The sequence below is a fragment of the Chlorocebus sabaeus genome, chromosome 1 (genome assembly GCF_047675955.1).
Source record: "Chlorocebus sabaeus isolate Y175 chromosome 1, mChlSab1.0.hap1, whole genome shotgun sequence".
NCBI lineage: Eukaryota > Metazoa > Chordata > Mammalia > Primates > Cercopithecidae > Chlorocebus > Chlorocebus sabaeus.
The window spans coordinates 7619691-7641566 of NC_132904.1; the positions used below are offsets into that span (position 1 = coordinate 7619691).

At 48.6% G+C, this 21876-nt stretch overlaps 1 protein-coding gene across 1 annotated transcript; it reads right to left on the reverse strand.

Annotated features, from left to right (window-relative positions):
• Positions 1-1798: 1798 nt before the first annotated feature.
• LOC103221763 (RNA-binding protein 14) lies at positions 1799-21673 on the reverse strand. Its single transcript, XM_007973148.3, has 3 exons — positions 21211-21673; positions 12638-14102; positions 1799-11855 (listed from the first exon to the last, which is right to left on the reverse strand). Exons 1-3 carry the CDS (start codon positions 21545-21547, stop codon positions 11648-11650), a joined length of 2010 nt encoding a protein of 669 aa, XP_007971339.1. The 5' UTR covers positions 21548-21673; the 3' UTR covers positions 1799-11647.
• Positions 21674-21876: the final 203 nt, after the last annotated feature.

The following is a 21876-nucleotide window of genomic DNA, read 5'->3' on the forward strand; positions in this document are numbered from 1 at the left end:
CTGCCTTGTTTTCTCTCATCCTTAGGCTGCTTCACATAATCCCATATTCATTAAGCAAGTAACTTTAGTCAAGACCCTCTGCAAAGCAGCTTTTGAAAAGGGTTAAAAGGTGGAGTGCAGGGACTGGATGGAAGAACTTAAAACACGAACAAAACAGGCTAAAAGCAGTGCAGTTTATGAGGAAAGTGATCATCAGGAATGAAGATGACACAAGTACCACACACCACCATCCAAAGCAGCTTCTTCACCACCACCCATGCCCCAAAGAGAAAGGTTTCATGAAGAGAAAAGTGAAGTCAGAGTTTGGGGGGAAAAAAAGAGTGGGTTTTAAAACCCAACACGAGGGCCACGTGCGGTGGCTCACGCCTGTAATCCCAACACTTTGGGAGGCCGAGGCAGGCGGATCCCCTGAGGTCAGGAGTTCAAGACAAGCCTAGCCAACATGGTGAAACCCGTCTCTACTAAAAATACAAAAATTAGCCAAATGTGGTGGCAGGTGCCTGTAATCCCAGCTATTCAGGAGGCTGAGGCAGGAGAATCGCTTGAGCCCGGGAGGCAGAGGTTGCAGTGAGGCAAGATTGTGCCACTACACTCCGGCCTGGCGACAAGAGTGAAACTTAAAAAAACCCAACATGATTCAGGAATCTGACTGTAGAAAACTGGTCAACAATTTATCCTAAGGTAAAAAAGGTAAGGAACTAAAAAAAGAAAACAACATTTACAGATATATTGGTCACTAATCTTGTCCACTTCATTGCGGATGCTGATGCACCTCTGGGCCTGTGTAAAGGCCACAGCATCAGTGATGAAGAAAATCAATTTTGTGTCAGCTGCCACGTGCCCTTCAGAGGTGGCCAGCATCAAAAGGTAACGCGTATGGTACAGAAATCCTCATCTCCTTCAGTTAGATCTCTTGTCTCAACATCTCGGGGGATAAGACTTTCTTCCAAAATACCAAAGTATATCAATGATCAACTCATTGTAACTAATAATCTCTCCAGATTGGAAGGAGACTGGGAACATAAATCTTCTCAGAATCACAGTTCAAGCCCACTGTGCAGACATCAAAACTACTAACCACCTCCACATGCAGCCCAAAACCTAATTACTTGATTTGACTTCCGAAACCCAACTAGGTCTAGTTAGCTATATAACACTTTACAAGCTCATCCTAAATGAACCACATTAAATAATCTCCCTGCCTTTTTTTGAGACAGTTCTTGCAAGGTCACCCAGACTGCAGTACAGTGGCACTATCCATAGGTCATTGCAGCCTGGAACTCCTCAGCCTCCCAAGTAGCTAGGACTACAAGTGCGTGCCACCAGGCCTCGCTGTTTTTTTAATTTACTGTAGAGACAAAAGTCTTTGTTGCCCAGGCTGGTCTGAAATGCCTGCACTCAAAAGCAATCCTCTCTGCCGGGCACAGTAGCTCACACCTGTAATCCCAGCACTTTGGGATGCCGAGGTGGGCAGATCACCTGAGGTGAGGAGTTCGAACCCAGCCTGGCCAACCTGGTGAAACTGCGTCTCTACTAAAAACACAAAAAAATTAACCAGGCATGGTGGCACACACCTGTAATCCCAGCTACCGGGGAGGCTGAGGCAGAAGAATTGCTTGAACCCTGGGGGGTGGGGGGGGAGGTTGCAGTGAGCTGAGATCACGCCACTGCACTCCAGCCTGGGTGACAGAGTGAGACTCCATCTCAGAAACAAACAAAACCCACAAAACTATGGCAATTATAACATTTAATAAGCAAGGATGATAAGAATAGTATTTAGGGTGGTTTAATTTAGAAAGTAGGCTGGATAATAGCCAATAAATTTCCTTTTTTTTTTTTTTTTGAGGCGGAGTCTTGCTCTGTCGTCCAGGCTGGAGTGCAGTGGCCAGATCTCGGCTCACTGCAAGCTCCGCCTCCCGGGTTTACGCCATTCTCCTGCCTCAGCCTCCCAAGTAGCTGGGACTACAGGCGCCTGCCACCGCGCCCGGCTAGTTTTTTGTATTTTTTAGTAGAGACGGGGTTTCACTGTGTTAGCCAGGATGGTCTCGATCTCCTGACCTCGTGATCCGCCCGTCTCGGCCTCCCAAAGTGCTGGGATTACAGGCTTGAGCCACCGCGCCCGGCTTTTTTTTTTTTTTTTTTTAAGAGACCAGGTCATGCTGTCACCCAGGCTGGAGTGCGGTGTCACAATAACAGGTCACTGCAGCCTGGATCTCCCGGGCTCAAGTGTTCCTCCTATCTCTGCCTCCCAAGTAGCTGGGATTACAGGTGTGTGCCACCACACATGGTCAATTTTTTTTTTTTTTTTTTTAATTTTTGGGGGATGAGGTCTCTGTGTTGCTCAGGCTGGTCTCAGTAAACTCCTGGGCCCAAAAATAATCCTCCCACCTCAGCCTCTCAAAAGTGTTGAGATTACATGCCCAGCCTTGGCTTTGATTTTTTTTGAAGATGGGAGTCTCACTCTGCCACCAAGGGTGGAGTGCAGTGGTGCAGTCTCAGCTCACTGCAATCTCTGCCTCCCAGGTTCAAGTGATTCTCCTGCCTCGGCCTCCCAAGTAGCTGGAATTACAGGCGCATACCACCATGGCTGGCTAATTTTTGTATTTTTAGTAGAGACGGGGTTTCACCATGTTGGTCAGGCTGGTCTCCTGACCTCGTGATCCACCCGCCCTGGCCTCCCAAAGTGTTGAGATTGCAGGCGTGGGTCACCATGTCTGGCCTAGTTTTTTGTTTTTTTTTTTTTTTTTTTTTTAAAAGGCAATTGAAACAAAATTCAAACTCCTCTCCTTGCACTGTAAGACCTTACCCCAATCTGGTTCTTGCCGGAATTTCCCAATGTTTCTAACCACCACGGCCCTTGACCACCAACTGTGCTCCCTTCAGACATACTGGCCTTATCCCAAGCTCATTTAGACTGGAATATTATTTCTTCAGGTTCTTCACTGGCCACCGATCTAACATCATCACTCACTCCAACCTTACTTTGGAACTCTATCCTATGACTCCATGTTGTCTTTCTGAATACTTACTACCACTTGAAATCCTATACTTATTCTAAAAAGGCATATTATTAATTCTATATTATATCCCCAGTGTTAGAACTGTACTTGGCACATGGTAACACCCTCAAATATTTGTTGACTAAGTTAACAAGTAAATGAATGAATGTATGAGTTAACTTCTTGATAGCCCAAAGGAGGGAAATGACTTCGGATTTTCAGTCAATATCAGGTTAAAAACCTGAACACTTAGTACTGAAAACACGCACCTTTACTCATCACCTAGTACACGTTCCAGTCTTCCCCAAACAGAAAAGCAGGTACCAAACAGCCAGAGGTAATCCAAGCTAACGGATTTTGATCACCACTTTGACAACTGGAACACAATGAAGCTTCAGGTAGAGAAGTTTGTAGTTCAAGTGTCTTCATACTGATACACACCTACCTGTATTTTACTGAGTACTAAGGAACTTAATGCCCCTTAAAAAAAATAAAAGATTTTCAACTAAAAGGCCAATTAGTCCGGGCACAGTGGCTCACGCCTATAATCCCATCACTTTGGGAGGCCAAGGTGGGCAGATCACCTGAGGTTGGGAGTTCAAGACCAGCCTGACCAACATGGAGAAACCCGTCTCTACTTAAAAAAAAAAAAAAAAAAAAGACTTAGCCGGGCGTGGTGGCGCATGCCTATAATCCCAGCTACTAGGGAGTCTGAGGCTGAAGAATCACTTGAACCCAGGAGGAATAAGTTGTGGTGAGCCAAGATCGCGCCACTACGCTGCTCCAGCCTGGGCAACAAGAGCGAAACTCCATCTCAAAAAAAAAAAAAAAAAACACATAAAGGCCAATTAAAGAGATCTCATCCAAATCCTCTGCCTTACCACCTGAACTACAGAGAATGACATCAAAAGAGATGTTTTATCTATCTATCTGAGGAGTTTTGCACATCTATCTAATCTATCTATCCTATCTATCCTATCTATCTATCTATCTATCTATCTATCTATCTATCTATCTAGGAGTTTTGCACTTGTTGCCCAGGCTGGAGTGCAATGGCACAATCTCAGCTCACAGAAAACCTCCACCTCCGGGGTTCAAGGGATTCTCCTGCCTCAGCCTACCAGGTAGCTGAAATTACAGGCATGTGCCACCACGCCCAGCTAATTTTGCATTTTTAGTAGAGACAGGGTTTCACTATGTTGGCCAGGCTGGTCTCAAACTCCTGACCTCTGGTGATCCACCCGCCTCAGCCTCCCAAAGTGCTGGAATTACAGGTGTGAGCCACCATACCTGGCAAAAGGGATGTTTTAAAACCACCTTGGTCGGGCAGTGTCTCATGCCTGTAATCCCAGCACTTTGGGAGGTCAAGGTGGGTGGACTGCTTGAGTCCAGGAGTTCGAGGCCAGCCCGGGCAACATGGAGAAACCCTGTCTCTACTAAAAATACAAAAAAATTAGCTGGGTGTGGTGGTGCGCACCTATAGTTCCAGCCACTTGGGAGGCTGACGTGGGAAAATCACCTGAGCTCAGGAGGCAGAGGCTGTAGTGAGCCAAGAACATGCCACTGCACTCCATTCAGCCTCAGCAACCAGAGACCATCTGAAAAAATTAAAATAAGTAAATAAAAGCACCTTGTCTGGAACATGGTAGATGCTATTTTGGTGATTCTTAATTTGCTGACTAGAGGGTACCAAGCTCTTCAAGGGTTAAGTGACTTGTCCAGTCATCTAGAAAGCTGCCATTTTCTCAGAGTCAAGAATAAATATGTATTCTGGCTGCCAATCTTCAATAAAAAGGGCAGTGTATATAGGCATATAGATGAGAAATAAGATCAGACTCTTGGAAATGAGGGACAAATACAAATTGAGGGGTAAACACGGGTGATAGTGAAAACTACTTAGACATAAAAATGTAATCTATATGAGTTTTTTTTTTCTTTTTTCAAAATGGAGTCTCACTCCGCCACCTAGGCTGGAGTACAGTGGCTCTATCTTGACTCACTGCAACCTCTGCCTCCCAGGTTCAAGTGATTCTCATGCCTCAGCCTCCCGTGTAGCTGGGATTACAGGCACACGCCCCACGCTGGCTAATTTTTTGTTTTTAGTAGAGACAGGGTTTCACCATGTTGGCCAGGCTGGTCTCGAACTCCTGACCTCAGGTGATCCGCCTGCCTCAGCCTCCTAAAGTGCTGGGGTTACAGGCGTGAGCCACCATGCCCAGTCTAATCTGAGTTTTACAGGCTCAAGAACGAATATATAACTTAAACATCTTAATATAACTTATACATCCAATAAATAACTCTGGCTCCTGGTCCAGAAATGAGTTACAAGTCTGATAAGGGGGCAAACTAAAAAGCCAGTATTCTCCAGGGATATTCAATGGTAATCAGGCAGAAGGCTTCCTAGGCTCCAATCCTACTGCCAACAGCCACCTCTTAGCCTTCCTTAATGTCTCTGAAAGTCCCCTGCATTATCAATAACCTTTCTTCTCCATATCCACAAGAATTGTTCCCAGGATACAAAATAGTATTGCCAGAGACTGGAGGTGACCAAAATTGATGTGGTCCGTAGCCAAATCACTTCTAGGTACCGCTAATTACAAAAATTCACTGCCTTCACTATTACAAGTATGTGCTGTACTCACACCTATATCCAAAATCTTTGGATCAGCTGTGTGCTGCTCCACTAGGCCATCCCAGTGTCCCCAGTATGTTCTAACTCATTAATATGAGATGGCTAACATTTCATGAGAAGTGACTATATATACGTGTCACATGTTCTCATTTGACTCTCCCAACAGTGGTACAGCACAACGATTATAACCAAAGCCCTAGATGGTTCCAATGTCTGGTTCAGTTCCTTGAGCCACCAACTTTGTAGCCATTTGATCTTAAGAATAGTAACTTAAGGCCAAGCATGGTGGCTCACACCCGTAATCCCGGCACTCTGAAAGGCCAGATGGAAGGATCATTTGAGATCAGGAGTTCGAGATCAGCCTGGCCAACGTGGTGAAACCCTGCCTCTACTAAAAACAGAAAAATTAGCTGGGTGTGGTGGTGCATCCCTGTAGTTCCAGCTACTCAGGAGGCTGAGGCGGAATTGCTTGAACCCAGGAGGAGGTTGCAGTGAGCCAAGATCATGCCACTGCACTACTGCCTGGGTGATACAAGACTCCATATCAAAAAAAAAAAAAAAAAAAAGTCACTTAACCAACAACCTCAACTCCCACATTTACAAAATAGGTTTAGAAATAGCTAATGTTGGCCAGGCATGGTGGCTCACGACTGTAATCCCAGCACTTTGGGAGGCCAAGGCAGGCGGATGACGAGGTCAGGAGATCGAGATCATCCTGGCTAACACTGTGAAACCCCATCTCTACTAAAAATACAAAAAACTAGCCGGGCGAGGTGGCGGGCACCTGTAGTCCCACCTACTCGGGAGGCTGAGGCAGGAGAATGGTGTGAACCCGGGAGGCAGAGCTTGCTGTGAGCCGAGATCGCGCCACTGCACTCCAGCCTGGGCAACAGAGCAAGACTCTGTCTCCAAAAAAAAAAAGCTAATGTTGGACGGGGATGTTGGCTCACACCCATAATCCCAGCACTGTGGGAGACCAAGGCAAGTGGATCACCTGAGGTCAGGAGTTCAAGACCAGTCTGGCCAACATGGTGAAATCCTGTCTCTACTAAAAATACAAAAATTAGCTGGATGTGGTGGCGGGCACTTGTAATCCCATCTACTCCAGAGGCTGAGGCAGGAAAATCACTTGAACCCAGGAGGCAGAGGTCGCAGTGAGCCGAGATCACGCCATTGCACTCCCCCTGGGCAACAAGAGCAAGACTCCATCTTAAAAAAAAAGAAATAGCTAAGGCATGTGAGTTGCTACGAAGACTAATATAATTGTGTTGGCTACGTTAATATACATTTAGTTTGTTGTAGTAATTAATTTATTGTAGTTAGCTATTATCCTCATTTTATTTTTTTTATTTTTTTTTTTTTGAGACGGAGTCTCGCTCTGTCACCCAGGCTGGAGTGCAGTGGCCAGATCTCAGCTCACTGCAAGCTCCGCCTCCCGGGTTCACGCCATTCTCCTGCCTCAGCCTCCCGAGTAGCTGGGACTACAGGCGCCCACCACCGTGCCCGGCTAGTTTTTTTGTATTTTGAGTACAGACGGGGTTTCACCGTGTTAGCCAGGATGGTCTCGATCTCCTGACCTCGTGATCCGCCCATCTCGGCCTCCCAAAGTGCTGGGATTACAGGCTTGAGCCACCGCGCCCGGCCTATCCTCATTTTATAGGTAACAAAACAGAGACAGTGTTCCTGATATGTCCAAGATCACACAGCCAAGAAGAGGTAGAGCCAGGATTCAAATTCAGGAAACCTCCTGTAGTCCCAGCTACTTGGGAGCCCAAGGTAGGAAGATCACTTGAGCCATGTGTTCAAGTGTAGCCTCGGCAACATAGTGAGACCCTCTCAAAAAAACAAAACAAAACAAAACAACAAAGCCAGGCGTGGTGGCGGGTGCCTGTGGTCCCAGCTACTCGGGAGGCTGAGGCAGGAGAATGGCAGGAACGCGGGGGGCAGAGCTTGCAGTGAGTGGAGATCGCGCCACTGCACTACAGCCTGGGTGACACTCATCTCAAAAAAAAAAAAAAAAAAAAAAAAAACCAACCTTAAAAACCTGATTAAAGAGACAACGGTCACTCTTGTCTATACCAAGTCAGTTTACTTTTTTTTGTTGTTTTTATGTTTTCCTCAGATGGGGTTTCACTCTGTTGCCCAGGCTGGAGTGCGGCGGCATGACGTTAGCTCAATGCAGACTCCATCTCCCAGGTTCAAGAGATCCTCCAGCCTCAGCTGGACTACAGGCACTACTGGTACGTACCACCACGGCTGACTAATTTTTTTTTTTGTAGAGATGAAGTTTACCCATGTATACCAGGCTGGTCTTAACTCCTGAACTCAAGGGACCCGACCACCTCGGCCTCCCAAAGTGCTAAGATTACAGACCTGAGCCATGACACCTCCCCAAGTCGGTTTTTAAATCAAACCATTTCTCCAAAAAAATTTTCAAGTACCTGCGACTACTGCCACATTCTCTCCTTCCTTATCTACCACTTGCCTATCAATAATTATTCATATAAACTAGCTCACTGAGGTAGGTCCTGCCTCCCAGACAATAAATCCCTCAAGGTCAGCCCAAAGCCTGCCTCAGCTAGCTGAGCAAGGCATTTGTTTCTTAATTTATTTGAGACAGGGTCTTGCTCTGTCACACAGGCTGACGTGCAGTGGCATGATCATAACCTCCAACTCCTGAGTTCAAGCAATCCTCTTGCTTCAGCCTCCCAAGTGGCTAGGACTACAGGTGCGTGCCATCACAGCTGGCCTCTTTTTTTTTTTTTTTTTTGTAGAGACAAGGTCCCACTGTATTGTCGAAACTGGCCTCAAACTCCTGGCCTCTAGCAATCCTCCTGCCTCAGCTTCCCAAAGCACTGGGAATTACAGGTGTCAGCTATCACACCTGGCCACATTTGAAGCACTACAGATACATGATATGATTTAAATCTAGACATGAAACCCAGATTTAAGAATTATTTTCTAGAAAACTATACTTTTACTCTTTATGACCATTCAAAGGTACCTATAGATTGTAAAATTCAGTTTTCCATATGTACATAGTATACTAGGTCCATAAATCTAGTAAATCTGTTTTCATTATGACCTCATCCATCCCATGATATCCACCTATTTGGCTTAATAGGACAAAATGCCTGGAGGATCAACCAACAGTCTGTGCACAGACTGTGGCAGAATTTAAGTGATGGGTTTGACTACAACAGTAGCCTACCTGGATAGGCTGACGCCCAAAGTGATAGTCCCACTACCTCCATTACAAGAAACGGTCTCAAGTCCACCACACACAGAATTTAAAACAAGGTCCAAACCTCAGAAAAGGGCAGGGTGACAGGGCTAAAAGCCTCTAGGTGGTCTTGTTCCAGGAATAAGCCAACTAAAACTTCTCCAACGAAGGCCAAGTTGTAGAGGTGATAGGTGGAGAAGTTGAATAATCTGAAGATAGAGAGTCCATTTTTCCAGAACACACATTCAATGTCTGTCCTCCCATTCACTCGACCCAACTTTCCCCAAGTTATAGAACTTCAAATCAGCAATCCACAAACCAAAGAAGCAGGCTATAGGATTAACACAGGTGACATAATTAAAATAAAAGAGGGGAGGGAGATTTTAAAACAATCTGCAAGAGAAAAATGACAAATGATTTGGCTTTGTAGCTCCTTCTGGCTTGAGCAGTTAGGAGCCTGAGGGCTGAGGCAGCAGGGGCAGCAGGACCTAAAGATGACAAGCAGGCAGAGCGCTTATCTGGGCCAGGTCACTTTCAAGACCTGGGGCTGCGACAGAGAACATCACCACGGGCCCTGAGAGCACATTTAGCTGTTTTTTGCAGGAACCAAGGGATTGAGACAGTGGCAGAACCCTCACTGGAGAGAAAGGAAGATGACAGAAAGCCACACTGACAAAGAAAAATTGCAAATATGCAGGCCACAATCATAACCCTACCATCAACCCTCCATTTTCCAGGGTTATAACCAAAGGTAGGCTTATTAGCTTGGCCCTCAGACCACCCCATCACCACGCAGAAAACAAGAAACTTATCAAAATCCTCCTCCCATTCTTTCCCAGTCCTGCAAAGAAATAAAAAGGAGCAGCTAAGCACCTGAAAGCAAAGCAGTGAGCAGAAAGAGAAGCAAGGCAAAGAGCCATGGCCCCCAGTACTCCCTGAGATTACCCCAGTTAGCATCCACAAATAAGAACTCACAGTCATAAGATTGAATGCTTTTGCACATTGGCAAGAGGGAAGAGGACATCTAGGGCAAGATACTGTCACAGGCAAGTTCACATGAAGCCAGTAAAGGAGGCGTAAGACAACCCACCTGACCTCCACTTGACTGACACATACACCTCCCCAAAGTCGCCTTGCCCCAGTAGGCTCCCAAACCCAGTCTTTAAAGCCCCTTTTCCCAAAGGAGCAGTATGTTCTCCCATTATCATCCCACTCAACCAGTCTTCCATTTACCCAGCATTAAGCCCAAGCCTCCATCTTGTCCCTGGTTGGAAATGTCATATTTTTTGCCCAGGTCCTCAATCCCCAGCCCTAGAATAAAAGCATAAAAAGAGTCCTCAATTCCCCACCCAACCCTAGCATCCCTACTTGGTTATGCTTGCACCCCACCCCTTCCCAAATTCTATACCTTCAAATATAAACCCAGAGAGAGGACATCTGAAAATCTTAACAGATAGGGATAGGGAAAAGAGTCTCCGGTTACTATAATGGCAGGGGTTGGCAGGACACAGGAGGATGCTCCATGGTAACAGCTCAACAGGCAAAATACGACCAGAATGCCCCATACCTGCTTCAAGTTTTCTCTGCCCTTCCTTCTTCCAACCATAGGGCAGTATCAGGCAATGCCATTACCCCCACTCCACTACTGGTTCCTCTCTGGGTTCCAGCCCCAGCACTCATTTAAGCCTACTGCCTAAAGGATCCACTAGCCTATAAATACCACAGCAGCCCACTCCCCACTTCCTGAGAGGCCAAACCCCAGAACCATCCCATTGGAACACAGGTTATTCCTGAACTAGAGAAAAGTGAGGGAAAATGATCAAGCACAGGCAGAGGAACATGGGCATTATTTACTGCATTTTGGTGTGACTAACTCAAGTTGAGGGCTGAGGACCAGGCCACTTGCTCTGGACTCCAGTCTGAAAGATGGCAGGCTAGCAGGACGACGATAAGCTAAATCCTTCTGGGCCACAGGGCAATCCTTCTAATTCCCACATTCAAACCCCTTTCCTCACCAGTCCTGGGTTCTCTGACTGCCTTCCCTTTAGCTATCATGTATTCCTGGATGTCAAATTGGCTGCTTTGACACTGAATGCAATCAAGACAATGACAACCAGGTTTCCAAACTGCAAATTGCCCCAAGTTTTATTTGTAGTCCATACAAAAGGGAAAAAAAATTAAGGTTTTCTAACACCACCTACTTGGGGAGATGGGGAAGTGGGACTGTGCCGCTCACCATCAGCTAGAACATTAGTGGTCAGCAGGGACTTGGATACATGCCAACTGACTGTCCCAACAGGAACTCAGTCTCAACAGTCTACAGAGGGACAGTCAGGGTACCCTGGACTGCTGGCACAGCTTGGCGCATAGGAAATGGTTAAGCTAACCCTTTCCTGGCCTCCTTCCCATCTAAAAAGAAAAAGGCGCCGGCGACCTCAGCTGCAGGTTGCTTCCCCATCCAGACGACCTTAAATATCGCGCACAAAAATAAAAAGGAGCCAGGAAAAAAATAAAAACATAAAAGAAATTCCCATTCTGGGGAGACGGGAGGCAGGGCAGAGGGAAAACCGCAGATCTAGAGCCAGTAGCAAGATTTGCTGCTGAGGCGAAGGAACAAAGTAGGTTACTGCCGAACACTCAAAAGGATCATCTCCTGGGGAAGGCCCACATGGTAGAGGGGATGAAAAACCACAACCAGGAAAGGTATGGGCCAGAGTAGTTATAACCTGGATCTGTAACCCTACCCACCTCTTTTCTCCCTCCCGCCCTGTGGTGCCCCATCCCAGGATGGCCCTACATGCGGCGCTGGTAGCCAGAGTGCATCTGAGCCGCCCGCAGGTAATCATTATAGGAGCCCGAATAGCGTGCGTAATCGGAATGGGCATCGGGCAGGCGACGGTAATCCAGCGAGGACTTTGTCGGCGAGCGGCGGAACGAAAGCTGCGACTCTGATAAACGGCGGTAATCAGAGAGCTCGGCTAAACGCCGGTCGGAACCATACCTAGTCGAGAGAAGAAGACAGTTGGTGAATGAGACAATTGAGGGGAGGACTCCAGGTGGGCACTGGGGAGATGCCAATGGGGAAAGGGAGGGTGTGATCACACTGGTCTCCAAGAGATTGGTCTCCTTTAGTCAGAAGGCTCATCACCCTATCCAGGCCAAAAAAATCAAGCCTGGCTTCAACTCAGTGGGAAACCAAACCCTCCACTGAAGTCCTCCCCTCTGAACTGGCCAAGGTGGATTTTGGTCTACATTCCCACACCACAGCAAACTATCTCCACCCCTGGGCCCTGCAGAGAAAGACCTTGGTTGTTTATCAACAGAACGGCGGATGAAAGCAAGGTCCCCAACTTCCCAGAGTGGACGCACCTCATAAACTTGCCTTTAGCCAGTGAGTGCCAAAGGGACTACTCTTTAACCCCCATCCCTGCCAAAGCCAGGACAACCACGTAATAGGCTTAAGGATCCTTGAGACAGTGGGAAAAGATATGGGCCACAGTCCTGCAGGCAGTAGCTCCAATGACACTTGGGCTAGCCTAGACAGGTGACAGTGTGCCTGGTCTGACTAGCAGTTACCACCCCAGGCTGAGCACTATGCTCCACCTGAACCCTGGTGACCAGAGAAGTTCATTGACACTGCTCCCCTCGGCCTCTGGACATCCCACAGAAATAGAGAAGAGAAGATCAAGGGAGGGGCCGATGCCTCCAGTTTCCCTCCCATGCCAACCTCAGCCCCTTGCCCTAAGCCCCAGCTGGGGGCAGAGGCGGGGGGGCATACAGTACCTTTTCGACATGGCGACAGCCTTTTTGTAGGGATCGTCGTAGCTGGCCCGGGGTGGGGAGAGGCGGGTACGCTCATAGGGCGGCGGGGTGCTGTTGGCGTTGGCAACGGCCCCCTGGGACATGGACAGGTAGGCTGCAGACGGCTGACCTGCCCCATCGTAGGCATTGCCTGGCTGGCCGCGGTAGGAGGCAGCAGCCTGGGGATGCTGCTGGGCAGCATAGGAAGCAGCCAATGAGGCTGACGACTGAGTGCGGTAAGGAGCTGCCAGGGTGGCAGAAGGTTGGGCCCCGTAGGCTGCTGCGGCACCATAGGAGCCAGTGGCCGCAGCAGCCGACTGAGCCCCATAGGAGCCTGAGAGGCCCATTGATGCTTGGGCCCCGTAACTATTCAGCTGGGTCTGGACAACTGGCTGGGCCCCATAAGAGCCAGCCATTGGGGTAGTGGCTTGTGCGGCGTAGGCTGCTGGCTGGCTGGCATAGGCAGCAGCTGTGGCTGGCTGTGCCACATAGGCAGCAGGTTGGGAAGAATAGGAAGCAGCCTGCTGTGCAGCATATGGGGCAGACTGGGCATTGTAAGAGGCCGAGGGCTGGGCATTGTAAGAAGCTGCCTGGGCTCCATAAGCTAGTGAGGAGGCTGCAGACTGGGCCCCATAGGAGGCTGCCTGAGCCCCGTAGGAGCCTAAGGAGGAAGCTGCTCCCTGGGTGTTGTAGGAAGAAGCAGCTGCACGAACCCCATAGGAAGAGGCAGCCTGGGCGCCGTAAGAGGATGGCTGGTTACCATAGGAGGCAAGGGAGGAACCCTGAGCCCCATAGGAGTTGAGTGAAGAAGCCGCAGCTGCCTGACCCCCATAGGAGGAAAGGGCCGAGGCCGAGGGCTGGGCTCCACCATAGGGGCCGAGTGAAGAAGCTGCAGCAGACTGGGAGCTAGGACTAGCCAGCTGGCCCCTGTATGGGGCCCCAAGGGAGACAGAGGGCTGAGCGCGGTAAGAGGCTGCCTGGGCTGTCATGGGCTGAGTCCGATAGCCAACACCCAAAGAGGCAGAAGGCTGGGCCCTGTAGGCAGCTCCCAGTGACACTGACGGCTGGGCCCGGTAGGTAGCTGGCTGGGCCGTCAGAGGAGCCACATAAGAGGCTCGGGGAGGTGAACGGCGCAGAGGGCTGCGGTCGCGACCAAAGAAGGGTGGTGTGGGCTGACGGGCTTGCCCATCAAAGCCACCAGTGCTGTTGCCAAAAGCCTGCTGGTAGTCGAAGGTGGCAGAGAAGCCACCAGTTCCAGGGAAGGCCGTATCCCCAGCCCCTGGTTTCTTGGTCTTGTCCCCAGACTGGACAGCCAGGCCAGGCCCCTTCTTCTGACCCTTGGTGGAGAGTTCCACGTTGATGCGCTTGCCCTTCACTTCTTTGCCGTTGAGCTGCGCGATTGCGGCTTTGGCATCTGCTTCCTTCTCCATGTGAACAAACGCGTAGTCTGATAAAGCAGCAGACAGAGGGTTAGCAATTAGGGGGGCAGGGCATGCTACCTGATGGGTCCCAAATTGGACACACAACAGCACCCAGCTGTTGCCAGCTACCTCCAGGGCCTCCAAACCCTCCTCTCCAGGAGTGTGTCATAAAATGTAGCTCCCATATAACAAAGCTTCTGACTGTCCCAAACAGTCATCTTTGCCTATAGCCTTCTTCCCATTCTCCCCTTTACAAACCCTGCCACCTCACCCAACTTCCTGGTGAGAGGAGGAGCAGAGATGAACTGCAACACAGGATAAAAATCTTCATATCTCCTGTAAGTACAAACCAGCAGAACAAAATGCAGAAAGGGTTCCTAGATCACTCAATTCTTCAGTGTTCTCAACCCAAGCTCACCAAACAGCTTTGAAGCCTAGCTCACTGTTGAAGCCTAACACTCAAACACTGGAAACGACCAGTCACGTTTTGGTATGACCCATCTCTCAGCCCATGTCCAATTAAGGCAAGAGAGTTAGACTGCAACAAGCAAGCAGTTCACAATATTGTTCCAATATGATCTCTCTGCTTTTTCACAGTACTTCCCAAGTTTTCAAGGCACTCTCACGTACGGGAGGACCTCATTTGGGCCTCACAATCCTGTGAGGTAGGCAGGGCAAAGAATCGTTATCTCCATTTTACAGATGGACACACATACATGCTCAGAGTTTTTACATGGCTTGCCCCACTCAAAGTGTGTTAGAGTCAGGACCAGAATCACAGCTCTTCCAATGCCCCTTTGCTACACAATCTATCCCTGAAAGGTCAAGGTATAAGGCAGGACCGTGTCAAATGACTAAAACTTAAAGCTTAGAAGCAGAGAAGATGGACCCTGTGTAAGCCAACGAGGTATGGGAATAGAAACTAAGCCTAGTGGCTGAGTTCATGCCCAATCCCCCTGTCCCAGACCACATTACATCCTCCACTGTTTCCTCTTTAAGGGACAGAGGTATACCTTACACCTTGGGCTTCTGTTCACAGAGCAGACTGCTTACAGGAAATATCTGGTTTCTCACCTATAAGGCATGAAGCTGCAATTACTGCAGCTAACAAGCTCTCCTAAGCAGGTTAACCCTGCAGCTCTCATTATGATCTGAGTAAGCTGTGGTAGGGTAGGAAAAGACAGGATGTTGGTCTCAAAATTATATACTTATCCACTACACAGAAGGATAAAACTTCAGGTAGTGAAGGAGTGGAGAGAAATTCTCAAGTCCACACTCACAAAGCACAATAGCACAGGCAGAATCTGAATGAGAGAAGCCTGCCCCTAGGAAATAGGGTTCTGAGCTTAGCTCCATTCTCTACCTGTGGCTACTCTCAGATAGCATCCAAGTACCAGGATGCTATCTGTCACATCAGTTTAAGAAACAAAGAGCTACCTGGATGACAATACGAAGATAAGAAACATTCTTAATAATCTCCAAACAAAGGTCCTCATTTTTAGAAACTTTCATACTGGGATGCCCATCTAGCTGCTCCTACAGAACAAGACATTTCCCTGGATTTGAAGACAATGACACAAACCTCAGGATAATGGGAAAAAAATACAATCAATAAGTAGAAGTCAGAAGCGTGGCACAGCACAAAAGGGATCCTTAATTAAGAATTCAATGGTCTCAGTTCCAGATACAGGTATCACTGACTTGTTATCTTAGGAAACTTACCATTTAGGCAGGTGCGGTGGCTCATGAGATCAGGAGTTCAAGACCAGTATGACCAATGTGGTGAAACCCCATCTCTCCTAAAAATAAAAAAATTAGCCAGGTGTGGCGGTGCACACCTATAATCCCAGCTACTCGGGAGGCTGAGGCAGGAGAATCACTTGAACCTGGGAGGTGGAGGTTGCAGTGAGCCAAGATGGCACCACCGTACTCCAGCCTGGGTGACACTGCAAGACTCCATTTCAAAAAAAAAAAAAAGAAAAGAAACTGGCCAAGCACGGTGGCTCATGCGTGTAATCCCAACACTTTAGGAAGCCCAGATGGGTGGATCACCCAAGGTCAGGAGTTCGAGACCAGCCTGGCCAACATGGTGAAACCACGTCTCTACTAAAAATACAAAAATTACCCGGGTGTGGTGGCAGTCACCTGTCATCCCAGCTACTCGGGAGGCTGAGGAAGGAGAACCACTTGAACCCAGGAGAAAGAGAAGGAGGTTGTAGTAAGCCAAGATCATGCCACCGCACTCCAGCCTGGGTGACAAGAGCAAAACTCCGTCTCAAAAAAAAAAAATAAAAAGAAACTTACCACTTATTTCCTCCGACAAATCTATCCTACCTACCTCAAAGTTAAGAGGTTCAAGAGAAAAGACAGAAGTGCCTTGTAAGACATAAACAGCTACAGAATAAGGAATTATGACTATTCAAACCTAGAAATAACCAGAGGTTTATTTCCCTATAGAATATTATCTTTCATCTCAAGCAAAACACAATGCCATGCAAACCTAGAACCTGACAGAGATGATAAAAGAACAAAATGAGGCCAGGCACAGTGGCTCACGCCGATAATCTCAGCACTTTGGGAGGCCGAGGTAGGCGGACCATCTGAGGTCAGGAGTTCAAGACCAGCCTGACCAACACAGTGAAACCCCATCTTTACTAAAAATACAAAATTAGCCGGCTGTGGTGGCATGTGCCTGTAATCCCAGCTACTCAGGAGGCTGAGGCAGGAGAATCACTTGAACCCAGGAGGCAGAGGTTGCAGTGAGTCAAGATCACGCCACTGCACTCCAGCCTGGGCAAAAAGGGTGAAACTCCGTCTCAAAAAGAAAAAAGAATTACCACAACTCTGTCCTCAACACTCCCATGGCCAGAGCCTCATCTACTACCTGGGAAAAACTACGTGTTTCTTTTGGCCTAGCCATAAGGCACTAGAGTTGTCCTGTGATCTCTCATCTCCACTTTGGGTACAGTAAGCTAAAAAACTAAAAACTAGCACGTGGCCTAAGAGCCCTTTAAAAGCAGAGGCTGGGCCAGGAATGGTGGCTCCCTCCTGTAATCCTAATACTTTGAGAGACTGAGGTGGAAGGACGGCTTGAGCTCAGGAGGTCAAGGCTACAGTGAGCCACAATCATGCCACTGCACTCTGGCCTGAGCAACAAAGCGAGACCCTATCTCTAAAAGAATGAATAAATATTTTTTAAAATTTTTACATAAAAAATAAAAATAAAAGCAGAGGCTGAGGTAATCCTTGGAAATGGCAAAACCACATGGAGATGGCAAGCAGAAAGGCCCAAAGTGAAGAGGAAGCAGAGAGCTGCTGGAGCTCACAGGCACTTGTTCGGGAGAGGGGCCTCTAGACATTCTGGGGTAATATTAAGGAACAATTCTAATAGTCCAGATAATTCCATCCACAAATTCCTGACACTAGAATGAGACAAAAACTTCCACAGGCTTACAAGAGCATTTGGACATCCCACTGTCTGTTTCCCTCCTTAGGTGGTTTTTATTCAGACCAAGTGGTGAAAATTGAAAACTGAGGTGTCACATGTACAATTCAAATGACTGCCCAGACGAGTTGTGTAACTGATAAAAAAATTTAAAAATCCAGGCTGGGCATGGTGGCTCACACCTGTAATCCCAATACTTTGGGAGGCCGAGGCAGGCAGATCACCTGAGGTTAGGAGTTCGAGACCAGCATGGCCAACATAGTGAAACCCTGTCTGCACTAAAAATTCAAAAATTAGTCAGGTGTGGTGGCCTGTAGTCCCAGCTACTTGAAAGGCTGAGGCAGGAGAACTGCATGAACCCAGGAGGCGGAGGCTGCAGTGAGCTGAGATCTCGCCACTGCACTCCAGCCTGGACAATAGAACGAGACTCTGTCTCAAAAAATAATATATAAATAATATAAAAATAAGTACAAAATTTTAAAATCCATCTGATACAATTATAACCAAACTGTATCAGGAAGTTTCTAAGCCTGATATTGGAGGAGAAAGTGTGAATAGGTGGCCCAGCTAACTCAACCGCATCCAATAGTGATATGCCCTATCACAGTAAGCGGCAAAGCACAGACCCTAGCTATATTAAAGATGCCCTGAAACCCAGGTACTCCTAAGACCATTAAAACCAAAGATCTGAAAAATTCCAGGAACCCTGTTGCCTGAAGATCTAATTCAAGGAAACTTTGAAGGAAATCACTGCATTGGGACTATCAAGTAATGTTTTACAGAGATCTCCAAATGGTCTGGTGGCATCAAAAGTCTTCCAGTACCAAAATTAAGTGAATCCAGAAAAATAAGTTCTCCTGTCTTAAGACAAAATCTTAAACTTGAGGGCCAGGCACAGTGGCTCACACCTGTAATCCCAGCACCTCACACCTGTAATCCCAGCACTTTGGGAGGCCAAGGCAGGCGGATCACAAGGTCAGGAAATGGAGACCATCCTGGCTAACACGGTGAAACTCCGTCTCTACTAAAAATACAAAAAATTAGCCAGGCGTACTGGCGGGCGCCTGTAGTCCCAGCGACTTGGGAGGCTGAGGCAGAAAGGCGCGAACCTGGGAGGCGGAGCTTGCAGTGAGCTGAGGTCTCGCCACTGCATTCCAGCCTGGGCGACAAAGTGAGACTCCATCTCAAAAAAAAAAAAAGAAAAAAGAAAAAATCTTAAACTTGAAACTACAGAGCTCTGTACAGGAAGAAGAAACAGTCACTCACAAAAATGATGAGGAGATATTTTCCTCTTTGGTCTTTCAGATCTCCCCACAAGTCTGTACGTGTTTCCGGAAGCTGTTCATCTTTGAACACCTAATAGGAGGAAGCTGTGGAGTGGTTACAATCCACTGTTGCTATTGAGATTTCTGTTCTACAAATCCTATCTAAACTCCTAGAGTAACCAAGCAACTATGTTGTTGTTTTTTCCTGTGAAAGAAAACAGAGCTGGTTGTCCCGTGCAACACCAAGCTTCTGTGCTTTTCAAAGCCCTGTCAGCCAACACGAGGAGACTCAATCAAATGACCACTCCTAGATACACTCTCTAGAGAGCCAGTCGCTTCTACTACACTCCCAACTTTCAACTCTCACTTTCCGTCATCACAAACAGATAGAAAGACATCAGTGGAGAACATGATGTTCAAATATTTCCCGCAGTCTCTTACATCGAAGTATATCAGAAGCTCTGTTACACAACAACATAACTGCAAATAGTTGACCACCACTCCCTGAGTAAGTCAATGCATTTCTGCCAAATGTTTACAAAGGAACAAATGCACAAAACTCCCTCTAACTCTCACAAGGAGTCAGCCAGGAGTTCTAAAAATTCATGGGCAGTTATGCTCTTCACCCCCACTGTCACTTGGTGCTGGGTCCCAAGCAAATTCAGGCAAATTTTTGGCATTCTCTACCACCTGAAAGCAAGCAAGGAGCTTGAGTTCCAGGGAGACTGTCCCTTCAGATGTTTGACTCTAGACTCTCAATCTAGTAGCCACCCTACCTAACAACCACAAAAGAAACTTGGTAAGTCAATTAAACACAAAACTCTCACAAATGAGACTCGTATACCCCATCCTCTTGCTGGACAAGTACCCAATCTGAGACCCTGCCCCACTCTTTTACTCTAAACAAAAGCAAAAATCCATGCACCATACAGCCTGCCTCAGAGCACCCAGCAGGAAAGCCCGATTCCGGATAGTCGTGGACGTGTATAACCTGAGTTGAGGAAAATAGAATGCAGTATTAATGCAGAACAAGGACTTGTTCCTAGTAGTGGACACTACGACCCTTTATATTTCCCCCACTTAAAGGACTAGGAATGGCCCCAAAGATGTGCCTTTCCAGGACAGCAAATGAAATATCTTGGTGGGATAAATAAGCACTTGCACCCACATTTATTTCCTATTCCTGAAACTTCTCACACAGAGTATAAGCAGGTATGAACCCACCAGGAGTAGGGCATCAGATACTCCCAGGCTGCATCCTCCAAGATGACAGGGCAAAGTTAGCTCTGATCTGTTCCCAAGTGGAGCAGAGGCTGGCCACATACACAAGGGCTGTCCTACCAAACCTTGCCAATGTAAAAGAGCTTAAGGAATAAAAACTCAGGCTATGAAAAAGTCAACTGGGTCGCTAGTCAGGCTTAAATTACGGTGACACATTTTTCTCGAAGAAAAGGCAATAGGGATCTGCCCTGAGGATTAGACTGCTCAAGCAATGACTACTACTGATTCAACAAATCGTATTTAGCCACTGTTTAATGAAGACCTCTCACAGACCCCTCCCCAGGACCCCCTCAGCCAGAGTATGCCCCCTTGCAAAGTCACCAAGCTTATGAAAGAATGACACTGCCCTAGGGCACTGGCTTGGCACGTAAAGACTACGCAGAAGGGGCCTTCATAAAACAAACTTTCTTGCACATGCAAAAGGCTGGGGTTTCCAGTTGACAAATGTAAAATCGAGCCCAAAGAAAAATCCCAGGTTTGAGGGAGGAGGAAAGCACAGAGCTGCCACGCCTAACCTACCTAATATTGAAAGGCCAAAGTGATTCGGAAGGGGCCCCTCTCGTACCCACGTGTAATTGTGCCCGTGAGTAGACCCATGCCAGACAAGACTAACAGACCCCAGCCCGAGAAACGTCCAAGGGCCCCGTTACCTTCCGCTTGAGCACATTCATCGGGAGGGAACAGGAGGGCGGCCTTGGGGCGTCAGCCCCCACCTTTTCCCTCTTCCCTTGCTCTGACCGACGTCTGGAGAGGAAGTGGGGAAGTGGAGAAATCTTCCCCGCTTCATGATCCGGCTTGTGCCCGTCACTTCCCAATTTCCGCTGGGTGCCAGGCCCAGGAGACCAGGAGAAGGCGCGCCCCCGGTACACTCGCAAGGCTCTCAGGCGCGTCCCCGGCCCCGCAGCTTGGCTCGCAGTGGCCGCCGCACCCACCCAGAGCCGCTTCCTCCTACTTGGTGGACGGTTCCTGGACCGCAGGGGAGGAGGGTGGCTCTACCCAACGCGCCCCCAACACCTCCGGCCTGCTCCCGCGCACTTCCCCACCCCTCCCAACCGCGCAGTGACCGACCCCCGGGTAAGGGGCGTGGCTAACAGGCAGAGTGCCCCGAGCGCGCCCCCGCCCCCGAGCGCGCCTCCGCGTTACCTTTCACCACGTCACACTCGATGACGCGTCCGCGACGCTCGAAGAGGCTGCGCAGTTCCTGGCTCGTGCATGCAGCCGACACATTGCCCACGAAAATCTTCCAAGTATTAAGAGGCCTTGGGCGCGACATCTCCACCACGAGCGCGCGCCCCGGCCGCAGCTCGTGGCCGTGCAGGGCTTCGATGGCGCGCAGCGCGCCCGCGTTCTCGCGCATGTGCACGAAGGCGAACTGTTTCATGACGGCGCAGCTCATGACCGTGCCATAGGGCGCAAAGAGGGCTGCCAGCTCCTCCGGAGTCGTATCCGCCCCGTCGACGTTGCCCACGAATATCTTCATTTTGTCGCCGCAGCCGCCTTCCCGGAGAGCCCGGACGTCTCCTCCAGCGACAGGAAAAACGTCCGAACGAGCGGCAGTCCTCCCCAGGAATGGCTGGCGACCGAGAACCCCGCCGCGCAGGCGCCCTGGCCTAGCCAATGGGGACCCGCATCCCGCGCGTCCAACGACCAATCAGAAACGCTGAGGGAAGATGCGCTCAAGCACAGCCAATCCCAGAGGGCCTAGAGCCCGCTCGTTAGCTGAGGGGGTGGGAAAGGGACGACCAACCGCCACAGCCCGTGGCAGGGGGAGGGTTGGGAGGGAGAGGGAGGGCTGAAGAGAGGAGAACG